At 35.6% G+C, this 23,673-nt stretch overlaps 1 protein-coding gene across 6 annotated transcripts in view; it reads right to left on the bottom strand.

Annotated features, from left to right (window-relative positions):
* NRF1 (nuclear respiratory factor 1) overlaps positions 1-23,673 on the bottom strand; it is a 145,142-nt gene that overhangs the window by 69,131 nt on the left and 52,338 nt on the right. For all 6 annotated transcript variants that reach the window (XM_036909041.2, XM_036909043.2, XM_036909045.2 and 3 more), the window contains 3 exons: positions 21,791-22,022; positions 14,555-14,669; positions 11,584-11,710 (listed from right to left, as the gene is read on the bottom strand). In XM_036909041.2, the coding sequence (XP_036764936.1) occupies positions 11,584-11,710; positions 14,555-14,669; positions 21,791-22,013 (465 nt within the window). In that variant the 5' untranslated portion in view covers positions 22,014-22,022. The remainder of the gene's footprint in view (positions 1-11,583; positions 11,711-14,554; positions 14,670-21,790; positions 22,023-23,673) is intronic.

The following is a 23,673-nucleotide window of genomic DNA, read 5'->3' as shown; positions in this document are numbered from 1 at the left end:
TAAATGAAAAAACTTAAATATACAGAAAGGTGGAAAGAGTGGCAAAAGAAATGTCTCTACCACCTAGATTCAATAATTGTCAACGTTTTGGCATAATTACTTTATCTGTCATCTGTGTACACACACACGGTGGTTTTTGGGCCAACCACTTAAAGTGTATTTTAGACACTGCAACACTTTTAAATACTTCAGCATGCATCTTGGAAAAATAAGGGCGCCCTCCTATAATATAATTATCAGATTCTACAAAAATATAATTTCTTAATATCATCTAATAGCTAATTCATACTCAACTATATCTTTGGGTCTTTGTTACTCATCTTCTTACATTTTTATTGGTTTTTGAGAGCTCTTTATATATTAAGAATTTATATATTACTCATTAGTTCACTACTTTGTGATCCTGGACAAAATACTTAAGCTCTCAAATTCTCAATTTCTACATCTATAAAGCATAGATAACATACATGTACATCACAGGGTTATTGTGATGATTAAGTAAAAACCATAAATATATAGTACTTAGCAGAAAATAGGCACATTATAAACACTCAATAAATTGCTGTTATTATTTTGAACTTAGTTTCCAATTTGTTGTGAGCCATTTAACTCTTCTGTAGTGACTTGCTATATCACTCCAATTGTGGGCAAAGAGGTAACATGGGCAGAACATAATAGAAAGAAATAAACAAAACCCTGGAAAATTTAAGAAAAATTTCAACTACTGTTAAAAGCCCAGTAAAATTTTCAATCCCCTTTCAACCAACTCTTAAATAAATTACAGAAAATCTTGACTCTGAAATCTGTATTCCAAAGAAGAAGAGCCCTACTGAATTTTAATTTTTCCAGAGTTCTCAGCAGCCTCCAACTAGAAGAGCAAAAAGGAAAATTAATGATGGTTTCAGGTAGGAGGACAAAAGGAAAGTATCAGTTTTTAATTAAATAACACATGCAAAGTGCTTATAACCATACCTATAGAAGCACTCAATAAATGTTAGACATTATTATAAAATCTAAATCATATCTTTAACTGTTGTTAGTAAGAGATTATGTACAATACACTGCATAACTGATTATGGTAAACAACGGGCTCTAATTCTTTAATACTGCCCCATATACCAATGCATATTAAGGAATATTTTATATCTTTAAGGTTTAACAGAAGTCACCCAAAATAATACGGCATAATGTTCCTTTCAGGGATACAGTTTAATTACTTTTTCAACTTTGTATGTATTTATTGTTCTACTGAGGTTTGCATATTGGTTATTTTATTTTTTTACAAAACTATCCTGGAGGTTTTTAATTTGTAAGAACAGAAGTAATGCAAAGTATTTCCTTATAATTTTCAATCTATTTCTTCCTGCAATTACTAGTCTCATCTCATGTCAAAGACTGTATTTGTTTCCCGCTCCCTTTTTCTCAGTTATTATGGCAGAAGTTTTCCTATTTCATTGGACTTAGTAACACTTCTTGAATGTAACAATTCTATTTTATCTCTTTATAAACTCATTACTTTCTTCTACATATTTACTTACTCTATTTTTTTCTTAGACTTATTTCATTGTTTCCTTTCCAGCTTTTTGAATTAGATGAAAATTTACCTGTTTTTCCATCTTTTTTGTATGTAAAAAAATTAAGGCAATGAATATTCCTTTAAATATCAGTTCAGATAATAACTCTTGTTTTATGTTGTTATTGTTTCTAAACAGTCTGCAAATAAGTTTTTTTTTAGAAGTAATTTTACATTTCCATGTAGCTGAAAATTTTTTCCTGTCAATCTTTTGATATTAAGTTTTAAGTTTTCTGTAATGTGGTCAAAAATATAGCCTGGCTAACTTCTGCATTTTACAATTCATTGAGATTTTGGGGGGACCTAATAGTAACATATGGTCAATTCTTATAATCCATTCATGTAATTATTCAAGTATGTTATATTCTCCCTTTATAAAGTTATCAAAGCTAGTGTATCTATCATTTGTATTAACTATGTTTATTTTATTATTCAGATTTCTATATTCTTATTTATATTTTTCTTCCTTGATCTGACCTGAGTAGGAGATATTAAAGTCTCCTACAACAACTGTGGTTTCTTTTATTTTCTTCTTACATTTCTAACTTCTTGATCTACATGCTTTGCTTTAATGTTATTTGAGGCATAAAAGATTCATTATAAATTCATACTGCTTATCAATAGTAAATGACCTCTGGTTCTCAGTCAATACTAATTTGTCTTGAGAATTTGGCTTTGTCAAATATTAATACTGAAACCCCTGATTTACTTTTGTAGGCATTTGTCTAACATACCTTAGCCTGTTACTTTACTTTTAACATTTTTTAACAGCTTTATTGAGATATAATTCACATACTATATATTAGTTTCCTATGGCTGCCACAAACTATCACAAACTTGGTGGCTTAAGACAATAGAAATTAATTTCCTTAGTTTTAGTGGGCTAAAGTCAAGGCTGTTGGCAGGGCTGGTCCTTCTGCAGGGTCCAGGGGAGAATCCATTTCCTTGTCTTGTCTAGCTGCTGTCTGGCCTGAATTCCTTGGGTCCTGACCTCTTCCTTGAACCCAACCTCTTGCTTCCACTAACCCATCTCCTACTTCTGTAGCAATTGCCCTTTGTCTCCCTCTAATAAAGACACTTTATTAGATTTAGGGGCTACCTGGATAATCCAGGCCAATCTCAAGATCCTGAATTTAACCACGGCTACAGTCTTTTTTGCCATGGAAGGTAACACTCAAAGGTTCCAGAGACTTGGACCTGAATATCTTTGGGGGTCATTATTCAGCCTACCATACCATACAGCTCACCCATTTAAAATGTGCATTTAAACTTTTTTAAGTTTATTGCAAGTGTATCATAATCTCATTTTAGAACACTTTCATTCCCCCTAAAAGAAACTCCATACCCACTGACTGTCACTCTCCATTCCGCCTTTCCACCTCTCCAACCTGGCAACCTCTACTTTCTATCTCTCTAGATTTGCCTATTCTGGACATTTCACATAAATGGAATCATATATGTAGTATTTTGTAACTGGGTTCTTTCACTTAGCACAGTGTTTTCTAGGTCCATCCATACTGTAGTATTTATCAGTACTTCATTCCTTTTTATTGCTGAAAAATATTCCTCTTTATGGATAATACCACACTTTATCCACCCATCAATTGATGGACATTGGGTTGTTTACAAACTTTGTGGCTACTATGAATAATGCTGCTATGAACACTGTGTATAAGTTTTGCTGCAATGAACACTGTGTGCATATATTTTGTTTTCAGTTCTCTTGGGCAAACCTGGGAGTAGAAATGCTTGGTCATATGGTAACTTACTATTTTGATAAATCGCCAAACTGCTTTCCAAAGCATCTGAATCATTTTACATTCCCAAGAGTAAGGTATGAGGGTTCTGATTTCTCTACATCCTTACCAATGCTTAGTACTGTCCATTTTTAAATTATAGCCATCCTAGTAGGTATGAAGTGGTATATCTCATTGTGGTTTTGATTTTTCTTTCTCTAATGATTAATGATTATCATTAGTGCCCACGTGCTTGCTGGTTATAGCTGCATCTTCTTTGGAGGATTATCTATTCAGATTCTCTGCCATTTTCAAATGGGGCTATCTGTCTTTCTATTGTTGAGTTGTAAGAGTCACACTCTGGATCCAAGTTCTTTATCAGATTCATGATTTGCAAATATTTTCTATGGACTGTCTTTTCACTTCCTTGATGGGCATAGTTTGTAGCTACTTTGACATTTGAGGGTCACTGTAAGCATATTACTAAATTGAATAGAGTTGGGTTGGGTTTTGATTTGGATTGTTGTTCCAGTGTGAAAGAAAACCTTTGTCTTTAACAAGGAGTTTAACACATTCATATCTGTGATTTATAACAGAATTAACTAGTCTTGCTTATATTTACTTTGTTCTATGCTTCATGTTTTATTTTGTTTTTAAATTCCTTCCCTTGTTTTCTATCTTTTGTATGCAGACTTGTTTTCTTCCTCTTTACTGCTCTGGAAAACATATTCTGCTTCTAATTCTAATGGTATTTATTCTTTAGTCTATGTTTATCAAACATCAGTCAATGGAAAACTATCACATATTCTGCTTCTAATTCTGATGGTATTTATTCTTTAGTCTATATTTATCAAACATCAGTCAATGGAAAACTATCTACTGCATTTTTCTCAGTCTAGTCTACCATATGACTATTCCTGTTTTACAAAGTCTATATCTTTTTGTATTCTATGGAGGACTCAGGACTCACTCCAACAGTTTCCTATAACTTTCTTTTGGATTTTTCATTGACTGATTTTCAGAGGTATTTTTCTGAGTCTTCCAGATGAGTCTTTTTCATAGGTTACATTACTAGTAGTTAGCAGTGATATTATTTTGAATTTTCAATACTGAAGAAAAGACATGCCTAGATTGCATGTTTGTCAACAGCATAACCCTAAGGACTGCCTGTCAGGTGCCATTTTGAATTAGAAGCCTTCTACCACATTCCTCAAAGGAAAGGTCCAAATACGCATCTCATTCCAGGGCCTCAGACATTTTGGGAAAACTCAAAAAGCAAACCTCAAAATAATTAAGAAAGAACTCACAGTATTTGTGTGTGAAAAAAAAAACAAAGAACAAAAGATCCTCAACTGATTACTAATTCTGAACTCTTGAAATGTTTACATTCAATATGTTCAATATGGGAGCAATCTAATAAATGTCATTTTAAGCTAATAAATTTATCCTAACAAAAACAAAATGCCTGGAGGAGCCAAGATGGCAGTGTGAGTAGGGCAGTGGAAATCTCCTTCCAAAACCATATATATTTTTGAAAATACAACAAATACAACTATTCCTAAAAGAGAGACCAGAAGATACAGTACAACAGCCAGACACCATCTACACCTGTGAGAACCCAGCACCTCATGAAGGGGGTAAGATACGAGCTGCGGCCCAGTGGGAACCGAGTGTGTCCCCCAACCCCAGCTCCCTGGTGGAAGGAGAGGAGTCGGAGCGGGAAGGGAGTGGGAGCCCAGGACTGCTAAATACCCAGCCCTAGTCATCCGCACTGGGAGCACAGACACACAGTGCATGGTGTGCTGGATATTAGGGAAATGGAACAGTAAAACCTGCAAGTGGGTACCCACAGCCGGCACCCCTGGGACAAAAGAAAAGCAAGTGCTTTTTGGAAATCTTAAAGGGACAGGAGGCTCACAGCTGGAAAGAAGCATCCCGGCACACTCAGCCCAGCAGCTGGGAAGGCTGGGGAACTCCGGATGCCCTAACCCCCTGGGTGCAGCTCTGAGGACCCTCATAGCGATAAACATCATCCCACCTGTTCACCCTCTGGCACAGCCCCACCAGAGCAGAGCAGCAGCCTGAGACCGGCCACACCCACAGCAGTCACGCAGAGCCTCCAGGGCAGCCGCCAGAGCCAGACTCAGAGACCCCGTCGGTGCACAGCTGCCCAGCACAAGCCGCTAGGGGTCGCCATTCTCGCAGAAGAGGAAGGCGATGAGCAAGCAGGAAGGGACTTTGTTCTCCCACCTGACAAACACACCAACCACCCATGACTACCTCTATCGCCATGAAAAGGCAGAAGAATTTGATCCAGACCAGAATTACATAGACATTCCCTTAGAGGGAACCTGGGGAGATAGATTTAACCAATCTCCCTGAAAAATAATTCAAAATAAAGGTCATAAACCATGCTGATGGAGCTGCAGAGAAAAATGCAAGAGCTAATGGATAAAGTTGGGAGGGAGAACACAGAAATAAAACAATCTCTGGAAGGACTTAAAAGCAGAATGGATGAGGTGCAAGAGGCTGTTAATGGAGTAGAAATTGGAGAACAGGAACACAGAGAAGCTGATGCAGAGAGAGATAGAAGGATCTCTAGGAATGAAAGAATATTAAGAGAACTGTGTGACCAATACAAACAGAACAATATCCACATTATAGGGGTACCAGAAGAAGAAGAGAGAGAAAAAGGGATAGAAAGTGTATTTGAAGAAATAATTGCTGAAAACTTCCCCAAACTGGGGGAGGAAATAGTTGCTCAGACCACAGAAGCACACAGAACTCCCAATAGAAGGGACCCAAGGAGGACAACAACAAGACACATAATAATTAAAATGGCAAAGATCAAGGACAAGGACAGAGTATTAAAGGCAGCCAGAGAGAGAAAAAAGGTCTCCTACAAAGGAAAACCCATCAGGCTATCATCAGACTTCTCAACAGAAATCTTACAGGCCACAAGAGAATGGCATGATATATTTAATGCAATGAAACAGAAGAGCCTTGAACCAAGAATACTGTATCCAGCACGATAATCATTTAAATATGAAGGGGGGATTAAACAATTCCAAGACAAGCAAAAGTTGAGGGAATTTGCCTCCCACAAACCACCTCTACAGGGTATTCTAGAGGGACTGCTCTAGAGGGAAGTGCTCCTAAGGCTAAACAGATGTCACCAGAGAAAAATAAAATCACAGCAAAGGAAGCAGACCAACCAAATACTAACTACAGGCAAAAAGTAAAATCAACTACCCACAAAAGCAGTCAAAGAAAACACAAAAGAGCTCAAAATAAAACACCTAACATATAAGGAATGGAGAAGGAGGAATAAGAAGGGAGAGAAATAAAGAATCATCAGACTGTGTTTATAATAGCTCAATAAGTGAGCTAAGTTAGACGGTCAGATAGTAAAGAAGCTAACCTTGAACCTTTTGTAACCACGAATCTAAAGCCTGCAATGGCAATAAATACATATGTTTCAATAATTACCCTAAATGTAAATGGACTGAATGCACCAATCAAAAGACACAGAGTAACAGAATGGATAAAAAAGCAAGACCCATCTTTACGCTGCTTACAAGAGACTCACCTCAAACCCAAAGACATGCACAGACTAAATGTCAAGGGACGGAAAAAGATATTTCATGGAATTAACAAGGAGAAAAAAGCAGGTGTTGCAGTACTAGTATCAGACAAAATAGACTTCAAAACAAACAAAGTAACAAGAGATAAAGAAGGACATTACATAATGATAAAGGGCTTAGTCCAACAAGAGGATATAACCATTATAAATATCTATGCACCCAATACAGGAGCACCAACATATGTGAAACAAATACTAACAGAATTAAAGGAGGAAATAGAATGCAAGGCATTCATTTTAGGAGACTTCAACACTCCACTCACTCCAAAGGACAGATCCACCAGATAGAAAATAAGTAAGGATACAGAGGCACTGAACAACACACTGGAACAGATGGACCTAATAGACATCTATAGAACTCTACACCCAAAAGCAGCAGGATACACGTTCTTCTCAAGTGCACATGGAACATTCTCCAGAATAGACCACATACCAGGCCACAAAAAGAGCCTCAGTAAATTCAAAAAGATTGAAATTCTACCAACCAACTTCTCAGACGACAAAGATATAAAACTAGAAATAAATTGTACAAAGAAAGCAAAAAGGCTCACAAACACATGGAGGCTTAACAACATGCTCCTAAATAATCAATGGATCAACGACCAAATTAAAATAGAGATCAAGCAATATATGGAAACAAATGACAACAACAACACAAAGCCCCAACTTCTGTGGGACGCAGTGAAAGCAGTTTTAAGAGGAAAGTATATAGCAATCCAGGCATATTTAAAGAAGGAAAAACAATCCCAAATGAATAGTCTAAAGTCACAATTATTAAAATTAGAAAAAGAAGATGAGGCCTAAAGTCAGCAGAAGGAGGGACATAATAAAGATCAGAGAAGAAATAAATAAAATTGAGAAGAATAAAACAATAGAAAAAAATCAATGAAACCAAGAGCTGGTTCTTTGAGAAAATAAACAAAACAGATAAGCCTCTAAGCCAGACTTATTAAGAAAAAAGGAGAATCAACACACATCAACAGAATCAGAAATGAGAAAGGAAAAATCATGATGGACCCCACAGAAATACAAAGAATTATTAGAGAATACTATGAAAACCTATATGCTAACAAGCTGGAAAACCTAGAAGAAATGGACAACTTCCTAGAAAAATACAACCTTCCAAGACTGACCAAGGAACAAACAGAAAAACCTAACAGACCAATTACCAGCAACGAAATTGAAGCAGTAATCAAAAAACTACCCAAGAGCAAAATCCCCGGATCAGATGGATTTACCGTGGAATTTTATCAGACATACAGAGAAGACATAATACCCATGCTCCTTAAAGTTTTCCAAAAAATAGAAGAGGAGGGAATACTCCCAAACTCATTCTATGAAGCCAGCATCACCCTAATACCAAAACCAGGTAAAGACCCTACCAAAAAAGAAAATTACAGACCAATATCCCTGATGAACATAGATGCAAAAATACTCAACAAAATATTAGCAAACCAAATTCAAAAATACGTCAAGAGGATCATACACCATGACAAAGTGGGATCCATCTCGGATGCAAGGATGGTACAACATTCGAAAATCCATCAACATCATCCACCACATCAACAGAAAGAAGGACAAAAACCACATGATCATCTCCATAGATGCTGAAAAAGCATTTGACAAAATTCAACATCCATTCATGATAAAAACTCTCAACAAAATGGGTATAGAGGGCAAGTACCTCAACATAATAAGGCCATATATGATAAACCCAGAGCCAACATCATACTGAACAGAGAGAAGCTGAAAGCTTTTCCTCTGAGATCGGGAACAAGACAGGAATGCCCACTCTCCCCACTGTTATTTAACATAGTACTGGAGGTCCTAGCCACGGCAATTAAACAAAACAAAGAAATACAAGGAATCCAGATTGGTAAAGAAAAAGTCAAACTGTCACTATTTGCAGATGACATGATATTGTACATAAAAAACCCTAAAGAATCCACTCCAAAACTACTAGAACTGATATCGGAATACAGCAAAGTTGCAGGATACAAAATCAACACACAGAAATCTGTGGCTTTCTATACACTAACAACGAACTAACAGAAAGAGAAATCAGGAAAACAAATCCATTCATAATTGCATCAAAAAGAATAAAATACCTAGGAATAAACCTAACCAAGGAAGTGAAAGACCCATACCCTGAAAACTACAAGACACTTTTAAGAGAAATTAAAGAGGACACTAACAAATGGAAACTCATCCCATGCTCTTGGGTAGGAAGAATTAATATTGTCAAAATGGCCATCCTGCCCAAAACAATCTACAGATTCAATGCAATCCCTATCAAATTACCAACAGTATTCTTCAATGAACTGGAACAAATAGTTCAAAAATTCATATGGAACCACCAAAGATCCTGAAGAGTCAAAGCAATCCTGAAAAGGAAGAATAAAGTGGGGGGATCTCACTCCCCAACTTCAAGCTTTACTACAAAGCCACAGTAATCAAGACAATTTGGTACTGGCACAAGAACAGAGCCACAGACCAGTGGAACAGAATAGACACTCCAGATATTAACCCAAACATATTATGATCAATTAATACACGATAAAGGAGCGATGGATATACAATGGGGAAATGGCAGCCTCTTCAACAGTTGGTGTTGGCAAAACTGGACAGTTACATGTAAGAGAATGAAACTGGAACATTGTCTAACCCCATACAAAAAAGTAAATTCAAAATGGATCAAAGACCTGAATGTAAGTCATGAAACCATAAAACTTAGGAAAAAACATAGGCAAAAATCTCTCAGACATAAACGTGAACAACTTCTTCATGAATGTATCTCACCAGGCAAGGGAAACAAAAGCAAAAATGAACAAGTGGGACTATATCAAGCTGAAAAGCTTCTGTACAGCAAAGGACACCATCAATAGAACAAAAAGGCATCCTACAGTATAGGAGAATATATTCATAAATGACAGATGCGATAAAGGGTTGACATCCAAAATATATAAAGAGCTCACACACCTCAACAAACAAAAAGCAAGTAATCAAATTAATAAATGGGCAGAGGAGCTGAACAGACATTTCTCCAAAGAAGAAATTCAGATGGCCAACAGGCACATGAAAAGATGCTCCACATCGCTAGTCATCAGAGAAATGCAAATTAAAATCACAATGAGATATCACCTCACACCAGTAAGGATGGCCACCATCCAAAAGACAAACAACAACAAATGTTGGCGAGGTTGTGGAGAAAGGGGAACCCTCCTACACTGCTGGTGGGAATGTAGATTAGTTCAATCATTGTGGAAAGCAGTATGGAGGTTCCTCAAAAAACTCAAAATAGAAATACCATTTGAACCAGGAATTCCACTATTAGGAATTTACCCTAAGAATGCAGCAGCCCAGTTTGAGAAAGACATATGCATCCCATGTTTATCGCAGCTCTATTTACAATAGCCAAGATATGGAAGCAACCTAAGTGTCTATCAGTAGATGAATGGATAAAGAAGATGTGGTACGTATACACGATGGAATATTATTCAGCATAAGAAGAAAACAAATCCTACCATTTGCAGCAAAATGGATTATGTTAGAAGGTATTACTATGCTCAGTGAAACAAATCCTACCATTTGCAGCAACATGGATTATATTAGAAGGTATTATGCTCAGTGAAATAAGCCAGGTGGAGAAAGACAAGTACCACATGATTTCACTCATATGTGGAGTATAAGAATAAAGAAAAAACTGAAGGAACAAAACAGCAGCAGACTCACAGAACGCACGAATGGACTAAGTTACCAAAGGGAAAGGGACTGGGAAGGATGGGGGGGAAGGGAGGGATAAGGCGGGGGTGGGGGGAGAAAGGGGGCATTACGATTAGCATGTATAATGTAGGGGGGCGTATGGGGAGGGCTGTGCAACACACAAGTAGTGATTCCGCAGCATCTTACTATGCTGATGGACAGTGACTGTAATGGGGTTTGTGGGGGGGACTTGGTGAAGGGTAACATAATGTTCCTCATGTAATTGTAGATTAATGATACCAAAATAAAGAAAACCAAAAAGAAACAAAATGCCATTTAAATCCGGACAGATCATAATTTTACTAATACTCAAAATTATTTCAGCCAGAGAAAGAGTAGTTCACCTGGTATAAGTATATGTGAGGGTAAAATGCTATTTTTTAAAGTTAGCTATGGATAGGTATGTAATCCAAATATTCAACTGTATTTCAAAATTAAATGCAGAGTGCTAAATCAGTTCTTCAAGGAAATGTAAGGATTTTAAATATGCAACTCAAGTATCAGCAGTCAATCAAATGCTCTCAGGTTTGCTTCATGTAGTTTTTATCTTGGAATTATCTACAGTTTTGTTTCTGACATAAATCAGTAGTTTTTTTTTGTTAAATCCTGCAGTGGTTTCTTAGCAAACACAACACCATTCTTTCCATTGCATCTGCTGGGGTAAAATACCTTGTCAAGGGAAGCAGAAACAAAAATGATCCTTTATATTTTGATCTGTATTCATGTGGTTTGAAAATCAGTCCCCACTGCCATACCTAAATGTGGGGAGGACAGAAGTAATAACTATTGTGCCAGACAGAGGATCCAGAGAATGTGAGCAACAATGCACAGAGAGCAAAGGGTATCTAAGCAAAACTCAGTTTTCTTACCACATTCTCCAAAGGTGCTGCACCAAACACTTTAAAGACGGGGTTGGGTTTGGAGGGTGAGATACAAAGGACAATAGCTTGCTGTCCCACTCGAGTAGTATATTCGTCTAATGTGGCTCGAAGTTTCCTGAATCAGAGAATGAAAAGAGAATAAAAATAGTTAAGTAGAAACTGCAGTGACACAAATACAAAATTTACTTTGAGACAATTTATTCTGATTACATGTTTTCTTTTACCTGAAATGTGAAAAAGGGAGTGTGAAGTTAGATAGCCCGTTCAGCAGAAATACGTATACAGCTTTGTCCTAAAGACCAATGACTAGCCACTGATATAAGGGTCTACTACAGAACTACCTCAGGACATAGCCATGGCACAAAGTTGAACACAGTGACTATCATCCTTCCTGATCTTAGTAATACCAGAGGGGTTTCCTCTTACTGCTACTTATAATAATAAAGACTGATGCTGAGATGCCCTCTTATAGATGTTGTTATAGCATCTTCATGAGGCTTAAATTACCTACTTCTAATTTCTTTGACTGAAATTACTAGTTCAAAAACGTTGTTTCCAGATTTCATTGTGCTGTAAACAATAATTCTCAGTCCTGCAGTATTTTACAAATGAGAATGAAGCAAAATAACTTTTTCAAATATATCAACACTGGATGAAATAGAAATGCTTTTCTTTTCCTCTGAAATCATGGGAGATTATTTTTAAAGTTCTACATTCCATAATTCTCCTGGGAACATGGCCTAACTTTCAAAGGACTAGTGAGTCACATCAATTCAAATGAGGCAAAGTCAACATATCTAAAATAAAGTTTTCCATCTTTCTCCAAAACCATGTCCTGTTGTATCTATGACCCTTATAGCAAAGGTATTTCTACAAACAATACATTCTAATTTCTCCTGCCTCTACTTTCATTAAAGGAAATGAGAAGAACTGACCATCTAGTGGTATATAACCTCTTCCTTTGCTGAAAACTACTGTTAAGGACTTTTTGGGTTTTTCTTCCAGTTTCTTCTAATCTTCTTAAGTCAATATAGACTGTATTTTCTAGCTTTTGTCACATATCATTTACATGGATATCACACCACTTGGATTCAACATTCCAATAAACATCTAGAAAATGTGGATATAGTGTTTAAAATACTATCAGAAAAAACTTCTGGAACATTTTATAGGCTAAATTTCTTATCCTATATATGAATCCATGTTGTGCAACCTGTTGAAATATTAAGTCTTCCATGTACAACACCTGTGTAATCTTTCTTGGCAACCTACAAATTCTTCAGAATAAAAATGAGCCAATATCTATATACCAAACAAAAAATGTGGCAGCATTCCTTAAAGGAATGGTCTATATACACTGTCTCCAATTCTTCTCTTCCCATTCTCTCTTGAAGACATTCCAATCCTTTCATCCTTACCACTCCTTTGAAAACGGTTCTGTCAAGTTCAATCACGATCTCCATGTTGCTCAATCTAATGGTCAATTTGCACTTTATCCAACACGTTAGCAACATCTGACAGAGTTGATCACACATCCTCCTTGAAACACTTTATTGCACTTGATTTCCAGAATACCACTCTCAGTTTTCCTCCTGACTCACTGGTCGTTCCTAAGATTTCTTTGCTAGTTCCTTTCATCTCTCCAACCTCTAAAGCATAGAGTGCCTCAGGCCTCAGTCTGTACTCACTCCCTAAGTGATCTCTTCCAGTCTCATAGTTTTAAACACTACCTGCTGCTTATACCTTCAGCGAAGATCTCTCTTTTGAATTTCAGACTCATATATCCAACTGCTTATTCTGTATATCCACTTAATGGTTAAGAGATCCAAAACCAAATGGATCAAACCATGGACCTTAAAATGTCCAAAACCAAATTCCTGATTCTGCCCTACCCTCACTCCCTACCTACTCCTCTTCCAGTGTCATCTTGATCCTTCCAGTAATCACACTAAAAACCCTGAAGTCCCCCTTTACTCCTTTTTCTCTCTCACATCCCACATCCAATCCATCAGTGAATCACAATGGTGTTGACTTTTGAAATATAGTCAGAACCTGACCACATCTTGCCACCTTTGCTGCTGTTACAGTAAGTTTAAGACACTATTGTTTCTGGCCTGGATTACTACAGTAACCTCCTAATTGGGCTCCCTGCTTCCATTCTTGTATCCCTAGAATATATTCTCAATACAGCAGCCCAAGTGATTCTTTTAAATATTAAGTCAGATCTTAACAATGTTTTGGTCCAAAGAATTCATTGACTTTCCACCTCGCTCAGAGTAAGAGTCAAAGTTCTTTGACCAAAAGACTCCATGATGTGGCTCTCCACTATTACTCTGACCATATCTCCTCTCACTCTCTCCCTCGCTGTTCCTCCATGATTACCATGTTCCTTCCCATTCCAAAGCCTTTGTTCTTGCTATTCCCTCTACCTGAAAAGCTCTTCCCCTAGACACCAAAATGGTTGCCCTTTCACTGACTTTAGGTCTCTGTTCAAAGGTTGCCTCAACAAAGAGGATTTTGTAGACCATCCCTATAAAAATAGAGAAACTACTATATTCCCCAGTCCCCAAACCTTTCTATTTTCCTTACTCCACTTTGTTTTTTCCATAGCACTTATCACCATCTGACACATTTGTTTATTTTCTTTTGCTCGCCACTAAAATATGAGCTCCTTAAGGGAATTTGTTTCCCTCACTGTTATATTCCTAAGACTAGAACAATGCCTAGCACATTGCAGGCATAAATTTACTCTGAAGCAATTAATGTGATATTATACATCTGTTAATCGTATTTCTAGTTTCATTTATTTAACTTTATAAGAGTATTTTTAAATCTAATTCTGTCATCAAGAAATCTAGCTTGGTATCCTTGGTGAACCTAATAACATATGTTTTACCTCTACCATCCATCCCATGAAGTATTTGAGGAACAGCAACAATATGGATAAGGGAGGCCTCACCGAAGCAAACGTGTTTGCTGTCTTTTTCGGATAGATGGATTAGACTCAAACACATGAGGCCGTTTCCGTTTCTTTCCTGTTGCCACAGCAGCAGCAGCGGCCATTCCCACAGGACCTGAAATAATAATGTGTGTGCTGAGATCAGGCAGAACCTGTTAACTGTACAAGACAAAAATAGTAACAAAAAAGGTAGCATTTATTTCCTAATATGTTATCAATATGTTCCTGATATCGTCGACATACTTTACTATTGTTCAACATGAATCATATTTTAATTTATCAATAAAATTTAGTGACTCTTTTAAAAAAGTGAATGGCTTTCACCTCCCCACCACACACACCAGCTTGAAGTTTATATAACATTGTTTTTCACTTTGTTTTGTTTTGCCAGCATGCCCTTACTGTCAAGACAAAACTCTCAGAGGTGCTAGATGAAATTACAGCATTGAGAAGAAGAGCTTGCCAAAACAAAAAATCACATTTCAAATTTCAATTCCATCCCTGTGCCCCTCTTCCCATTACCCCAGGACACAGCCAAATTAAGGAGATAACCACTCCAACTTGGAACTCCTACCTATAAGAGGAATATCTGGAAGAGTATCATCTTAAATGGAAATTTTTTTCTTGTATATCTGAGAATTGTGCACAGAATGGAGCTGCTGACAAGGCGGTCCAGGTGATGAAAGCATCCTGGCAGGAAAAAGTTGAAAACTGTCCCATTCTAAAGAAGAAATGTTAATAAAAGTTGGTCTGACTTGCCCTGAAAACTAATGATTAAAATAAAGGATAGGCCCTAGGAACTATTAGGGTCTCTTATTCATGGAATCTCAATGTATCAAGGACATTCCTTTTTTTTTTTTTGAACAGATAATCCACTTTTATCCTTACCTGTGCACCCTTTAATAGGCTTAATGAAAATTAAATTGCTCACATTTATACTGGCATATATGTTACATATTGTCTAAGTGGCTCCCTGAAGCTCTAGATGAGCCTCTCTACATGTTGCTTGGTAGTATAATGAGTCTGACTTAAATAAACTGTAAATAGCACCAAAGCAAGTCAAAAAATAAATTAATGCTTTTTAACCCCCTTCCCATCAAAAACAACTGATAGAGGGAAAATTCTTATTGATGCATTTTTTCCAATATATATATTTTAATTGTGATATAAACACTTAACATGAGATCTACCATTTTAACAAATTTTTAATTATACAATACAGAATGTCTAAATATAGGCACACATTGTACAGCAGATCTCTAAAACTAATTCACCTTGTATAACTGAAACTTTGGACCTGTTGAATAATGACTCCCCATTTCCAAGCCCCAGCCCCTGGCCACCACAATTCTACTCTCTGCTTCTATTAGTTTGACAAGTTTTGATACCTCATACAAGTGTAATCATGTAATATCTGTCCTTTGGTAAGTGGCTTATTTCATGTAACATAATGCCATCAAAGTTCATCCATGTTGTTGCATATGACAAGATTTCCTTTTTTTTTCTTTTTTTATTAAGTTATCATTGATATACACTCTTATGAAGGTTTCACCACAAAAATAATGTGGTTATTACATTCACCCTTATTATCGAGCCCCCCCCATACCCCATTACAGTCACTGTCCATCAGTGTAGTAAGATGCCACAGAGTCCCTATTTGTCTTCTCTGAGCTATACTGTCTTCCCTGTGGCCCCCCACACACCATGTGCAGCAAAGATTTCCTTCCTTTTTAAGGTTGAATAATATTCTATTGTACACACACACACACGTTTTATCCCTTTATCTGTCAACGGGCACTTGGGGTGCTTCAACAACTTGGCTATTGTCAGTAATGCTGCAAAGAACACGACACTGCAAATACCTCTATGAGATCTTGATTTCAATTATTTTGAATAAATATCCAGAGGTGGAATTTCTGGATCATATGGTAGTTCTATTTTTTTTTATTTTCGGAAGAGCCTTCATACTGTTTTCCACAGAAGCTGCACCGTTTTATAGTCCCACCAACAGCATACAAAGGTTCCAATTTCTCCACATTTTCACTGATAACTTATCTTTTGGTTTTTTTGATAATAGCTATCCTAAGAACTGTGAGGTAATATTGCATTGTGGTTTTGATTTGCATTTGCCTGATGATTAGTGATACTAAACATCTTTTCATAGACCCTTTGGCCATGGTATATTTGTATTCTGTAGGGAGATGTCTACTCAAGTCCTTTGTCCATTTTTTAATCAGGTTATTTGTTTTTATGCTATAGAGTTATAGGAGTCTAACCATTTATTATTAAACCTTTCAAATACATAGCAAAGTCAAAAGAATTTTACAGTGAATATTCATATATGTAATACCTATACTATACCATTAACATTTGATTATATGTATCTATTCATCTCTCTATCCATTCATCAACCCATAATGGTTTTTTTAAATGCATTTCAAAGTAAACTGCAGTATGATTTACCTAAATATTTCAGAAGGAATATCTTTAGCTAGAGTTTATTTGTTTACAATTATTTTCTTTTGGGGTAAAATTTTCATATAATAAAATGTACAAATCTTATGTATATATTCTGTAAATTTTGAAAAATGTATATACCTATGAAACCAATTCTCTATCAAGATATGTAATAATACCGTCACTACAGAAAGTTCTTATGCCCCTTCCCAGTCAGTTCCCACATTACCTCCCACAGGAACCTATAATTCCAGTATTTTTCACCCTACACTGGTTCTTCCAATTTTGGAACTTCAAAGAGTGGAATTGTACATGTACAGTAAGTGTTAGGTTTCTTTCACTTAGAATAATGTTTTTGAGATACCCCCACATTGTTATATGTGTAGCTTATTATTGCTGAATATTGTTATATATCAGTAGCTTATTATTGATGAATAATATTCCAAAGTATGAATAAACCAGTTTATCCATTATCTTCTTGATGGACAATCAAGCTATTTATAGGTTTAGGCTCTTAGGAGTAAAGCTACTTAATTTAGTTAATTAATTTATAAATTCAGTACAATTCAAATAAAAATCCCAATATGGGTTTTTGTGGAACTTGAGAAACTGATCCTAAAATCTAAACAGAAGTATAAAAGTTCAAGAATAGCCAGAACAATTTTGAAGTTTAAAAGTAGTGTGTGTGTATGTGCTCACCCTACCATAACCAAGTATCAGTAGTTAACATAAAACTATAGTATTTAAGAGAGTATGGAATTGACTCAAGGGTAGATAAATAAATCAATATAATTGAATTAATCATTCATACTCTCCTGTTTCAGAAGACAAGAGGTGGGAAAAGGATGGACTATTAAAAATATGGGGTTGGGACAACTGATTGTCAATATGGAAAAATAATGAAACTAGATCTCTACGTCATACCATACACAAAATTAAATCCCAGGATTAAAGACCAAATGTAAAACATCAGTAAAATAAAACAAACCAACAAAAAACTTTATAGTTCTACAATCAACTACTAGAGTATTTATAAACTCAGGGTTTAAGATGAATTTCTTAAACAAGACTGCAAAAGGTTAAACATAAGGTAAAAGACTGATAAATTTCACAATAATAAAAATCAAAACCTTTATGGACAAAAAGAAATGACAAATTGAGGGAGGGAGTGGGTAACAAACAGGGAGAAGATAACTACAATATATATTACTGAGAAAAGAATAATATTAAAGATATATCAACTCTTACAAATCAACAAGAAAAAGACAAACAACCCAGTTGGAAAATGGACAAAGATACAAAAAGGAAATATGCAAAAGAATAAAAGTGAATAGTCAATAAAGATCTGAAATAGTGCTTTATCTTGTCTTCCTGTACTGGCTAGAACCTCAAGCTAGAGAAAAGCAAATTAAACCAACAGTGAGATACTATTTCATACCAATCAGACTGGCAAAGATGAAAAACAACTGACAATACCAAATGTGGTGAGATGAGAAGCAAAAGGCATTCTGCTAGTACACTGCTTGTGGGAATTACTATAATGATTTAGAAAGACATATGGATTATCTAGTAAAGTTGAAAAGTGGCAATCTTTGTCTTCCAACTCTCCTCCTGGTACACCCTCAAGCAGTGTTCTCAAATAGCAGATTTCCGCCTTGTGGTGGCTCATGAGCAGTATTTTTTAATAAAACAGAATAAAGTGAAAGAAACGAACATATCAGCAAGAGTGTCAGTTGCAGTAGGGGTAGGTATTACTTCCTGTGAAATTGTTATTGCAGTTTTATATACATTTGTTTATTCTAGATCACAATGTCAAATGTATTAGTGTGGGATATTGTCAAACCAAGGCCAAAGAAACTCACCATGTGCACAAGAAAACATAGAAGTAATTTTCATTTGCTGCAATTGTAGTAGCAAAAAATTATAAACAACCTTAAGTGTTCTAACAATATATGAGATATTCAGACAGTGAATGAATACCAAATAACAGTTCAAATGAAAACATACAGTCAAATTACCAATAAGAATGAATTTCAGAAAAATAATACTGAATAAAATAATGTTACAGAAAGACAGGATTAGAGTGAGATCATATAAAACTTAAAACATGCACAACAATGCTAAGTATTGTTTATGATACATACACATACAGCAAGAACATAAAAGAAATCAAGAGAATGATGAAGGCCATATTCAGAATAGTGGCTACAGAGTTTCAGGGAGGAAACAGAATAGGATTAGAAAAAGCAGCAACCCTCTACCCCTCCCTCTCCATTTACCTTACTTTATTATTTTCTTTAGAGCACTTAGTGCTTTCTGGAAATTATTTTATTATTTGTAGCCTTCTCCTCACCACTGGTTTGTAAGCTCCTTTAGGAACAAGTTCTTACCTGTTTTGTCATAATATCTATATACAGTGATCTAGAGTATACAGTAATTCCTCAATAACTGTTGAATGATTAAATGGTAAATTATTTCTACCAACCTGGCCTCAGTTTCCACATTTGTCATATGCAAGGGTTGGATTAAAGTCCTTTTCTAATCTTAACACTATGATAATGCAGTACAGTCATACAGCAAAACAATATATCAAAGCATATTTATTCCTAGGACAGAAGTTTACCTGGATTCACTATGTTAGGATGCCCTCTTCTGGGAAGTACAAAAACTTCAAAAATAAATTTTACAAACATTCCATTAAGTCTTATTTTTAAATTCACCACTGCAGAAATACACAGTGGATAATAACTGACAGTAATAAGATTATTATTTACTGCATTTATCTCCTCCCCTTAATTACAGCATATACTAAAAAGACATAGTATTTTGGCCATTCCTGATAATTTTTTCCTGTTCAGCTGTTCCTAAATATCTTTTAAGATCAATGTTCCTTATACAATATTAAACCCATTCAGGCATAGTTTACATGGAGCCTTCCACAAGGTGCTAATGTAAATAGCAAAGCGAATGGTATAAAATATAGTCCAGCTTTAAGTAATTAAGTGGCCCAGAAAAATCTCAAAACCTTAAATTAGATTAAGATGATCCAAGATTTCTGGTACTCTCAGGTACCTCGGAGAAGAAAACAAAAATCCTCTCTAGAATATATTAATGTTATTCTAGATCCCAAATTATTTCTAAACATAATTTCCCAAACATACCACTAAGCATTTGTTCAAATATAACCAATATATGAAGAGAAAAACCAACATGAACAAGAGACAGCATTAACACATAAGAGAAAAAGACTCACAGGCACTTCAGAGTAGAATAACCAATGGATTGTAAAATCATAATGCTTACTTTATTCATGGAGATTAAAAAAAAATTTCTACCACAACTGGAAACCCTAATAGTACAAATTTGGGAAGAATAAACACACACTAAAAATTCTAAAGCTAGAAAATAAAACAAAACTATTAACTATTACCAAAATTAGCAACTCAATGGACAGATTTAAAAGCACTTTAGACACAGCTGAAGAAAAAAGTAACAAATTGAAAGACTGACAGTCTAAAGAAATTACATAGAATGAAGCATAATGAGATAAAAGGATGATAATACAGAATAGAGAGAGGGTCAGAGACATTAAAGACTCAGTGGGAAGACTAACATATTTAACTGGAGTCACAGAAGGAAAAAAAGATGGAATGGAGTAGAAGCAAAACCGAAGCAAAAATCTAGTGGCTAAGAGTCCAGAATTAATGAAAGACATCAATCCAAAGAGTCAAGATGTTTAAAGACTCCCTAAACAGAATAAATGAGAAGAAATCCAGAGCCAGATATACAACAAAAACTAGACAGAGAAAATCTTAAAAAGCAGTTGGGAAAGGAGCCTTTTAAGAAATAATCTTCAAAGGAGCAGCTGTGAGAATCAAACAGCTGAATTCTCAAAAGCAAGATATTATTCCACTGTCTTATGGAAACCATAGACAGTGGAATAACATCTTCAATATGAAGAAAGAAAATAACTGCCAACTTAATTCCATACCCAGAGAGAACATGCTTTAAGACTGGAGGGTAAGTAAAAACATCTCAGAGAAGTAAAAACTAAGAGACTTTGCCATTAGCAAATCCCTGCTGAAGGAATACTATATGGTATCTTTAGGCAGAAGAAAAATTCTCAGAAGGCAAGTTGAATATAAAGGAAAAAATAAACATGTATAAAACGATAATACTGCCTTGCAGGTCTTAAAATATACAATGAATTAATACACAAAACAACAACATATAGGTCAGGAGCAGGGGAATGAAATTCAAGTGTTCTAAGAAACTTGCATTATCCCCGAAGAGGAAAAAAGTAGCAATTACATAAGACTTTGAAATAAGTGAAGAATATATGTTATAATTTCTAGGGATACCATTAATGGTAAAAGTGTATGTAAAAATGAAAAACAAAACTTCTCTAACACTCTAAAAGAAAACATGATGGAAAATTAAACAGAACTAGTGGGACAAAGAGAAACCATATAGTAATAATTTTAAATTTAAATATATTAGTGGTAACATTTCATGTAAACAGAATAAACGCTTCAGTTAAAAGTCAAAAGATTGCTAGAAGAAATAAAAAACAAAACCCAAGTTATATGACTAGGATGGGTTCTAGAAGTTAAGACTCAGTATTAATATAGACACATTGCAAATGCAAGGCAAAAAAAAAATTATGAATATGTGATAGATACGAAGATAAATGTTGAGAGTGCCTGTGGCCTAGATTCTTCAGATATGCACAGTATCAAAATTAAGTAGAAAATGAAGAGCTTCCAATCTAAACATTACCTGCAGCAGCCAGATGGGCTGTTACTTCATCAGCTGCTGTGGAGTTGAGTATATCTGAATCATCATAAGAGGTGTCCTCGGGAGATGAAGGTGAGTCTTCATCAGCACTCAGCATACTGTGCTCAGTGTAGGTGGCCACATGGACCTGCTGTACTTGCTGGGCCACTGCATGGGCTTCTATGGTAGCCATGTGTTCAGTTTGGGTCACTCCGTGTTCCTCCATGAAGATTTACTGTCAGAAAAAAGTCAAAGAACAGGATTCAATGTGTAATATAACACAATGCTTAAGCTACGAGAGATTTTCCTCACCAGCAGAGAAAATCTCCACTTTCACTACATACCCTCACCACACCAAGACATAGGAAATGGGAAGCAACATTCAAATATGACCTAAAAATGGCAGAATATTTTCTTCATGTAAAACCATTTTGAAGGACATTCACTAATTTTATACTTCAGGTCACAAAACAGTAAATACTGCTGGTATGACACAGAACAATAAAAATATAACAATGAAAAGATATTCAAAAGATCCCAGTGACTTGCATTTGACATTGTATATAAACATAAAACAATGACTAAACAAAACACTTTGTATTTTTTTGCATTACATACATATATGAGGTTAAACGTTTTTTTCCAAAAATACAACCACTCAAATTGGCTTTTCTGCTTATAAAACTGCTTCTTGAAAACCCTGAGATGAGGCAGTAATTTAAGTAGTAAGATAAAAGTCTGCTCTTCTACTGCACTTATAATCTTCTATCCCCACAACCTATATATAGAAGTGTATCTTTTTACTTAAAAATTTTTGAAATACACATACACACACATGGTTTAAAATAAAAACAGGTTCATATTACACATATTATTTTGTAGTTTGCTTTTTTTATATTACAATATATTTGGACATTTTGATATGTCAAAACATACATATTTACCAGAACTTTCTAAATAGCTGCCAAATACATCACTGTAATGGATGTGCCACAATTATGCAGTCAGTCACCAAGTGATACAAAACAAAGCTGCCTCCTTACTTTTCCTATTATAAGCATTAGTGCACTAAACATCCATGTGTACAAAATTTTGCATGTTAGGTCTCCAAAAATCTTTTAAAAATTGCTGTATGATTGATCCAGCAATTTCACTTCTGGTTAGATACCCAAAAGAATGGAAAGCAGGGTCTTAAAGGGCTATTTGTACACCCATGTTCATAGCAGCATTATTCACAATAGCCAAAAGGTGAAAATGACCCAACTACCTGCTGATGGAGGAATGGGTAAACAATTCACAACAAATGTGAATGGGTAAACAACAGTGGAATATTATTCAGCCTTTAAAAGGAAGGAATGCAAATCAGGAATAGAGGAGAATATCCTCAGCTTGATTTAAAATAAAATCTTTGGCTACTATCATACTTGTGGTGACAAACAAGAAGTGTTCCTGCTATGATCAAGAGTAAGGCAAAGATGTTCCCTCTCACCCTCACATAATATTGGAAGTCCTAGTTAATGCAGTATGACAAGAAAAGGAAATAAAAAGTATACTGATAGGGGAGAGAAAAAAGTTGTTTAAGTCAAGATGACACGATTGTCTATGTAGGATATCTAAAAGACTTGACAACAACAAAAACCCGAAACTAGTAAGTGATTATTATATTAAAGATGGCGGCATAAGAGGTGAGACAGAGGCCTCCTCCTAAAACCACATATAATATGAAAACATAATTAATACAACTAACCCTGAAAAAGCAACAGGAAAGAAGGCTGCGCCAGGCTACATACACCTGGAGAAAAGAAGAGACCTCATGGAACAGGGTAACATACCAAAACAGTGACCCGGTGGGACCCAAGCCCTTCCCCACCCCAGCTCACTGGCAG

This window comes from Manis pentadactyla, chromosome 7 (assembly GCF_030020395.1).
Source record: "Manis pentadactyla isolate mManPen7 chromosome 7, mManPen7.hap1, whole genome shotgun sequence".
In the NCBI taxonomy this organism is placed as follows: domain Eukaryota; kingdom Metazoa; phylum Chordata; class Mammalia; order Pholidota; family Manidae; genus Manis; species Manis pentadactyla.
This window is presented reverse-complemented; position numbering and strand designations above follow the sequence as displayed.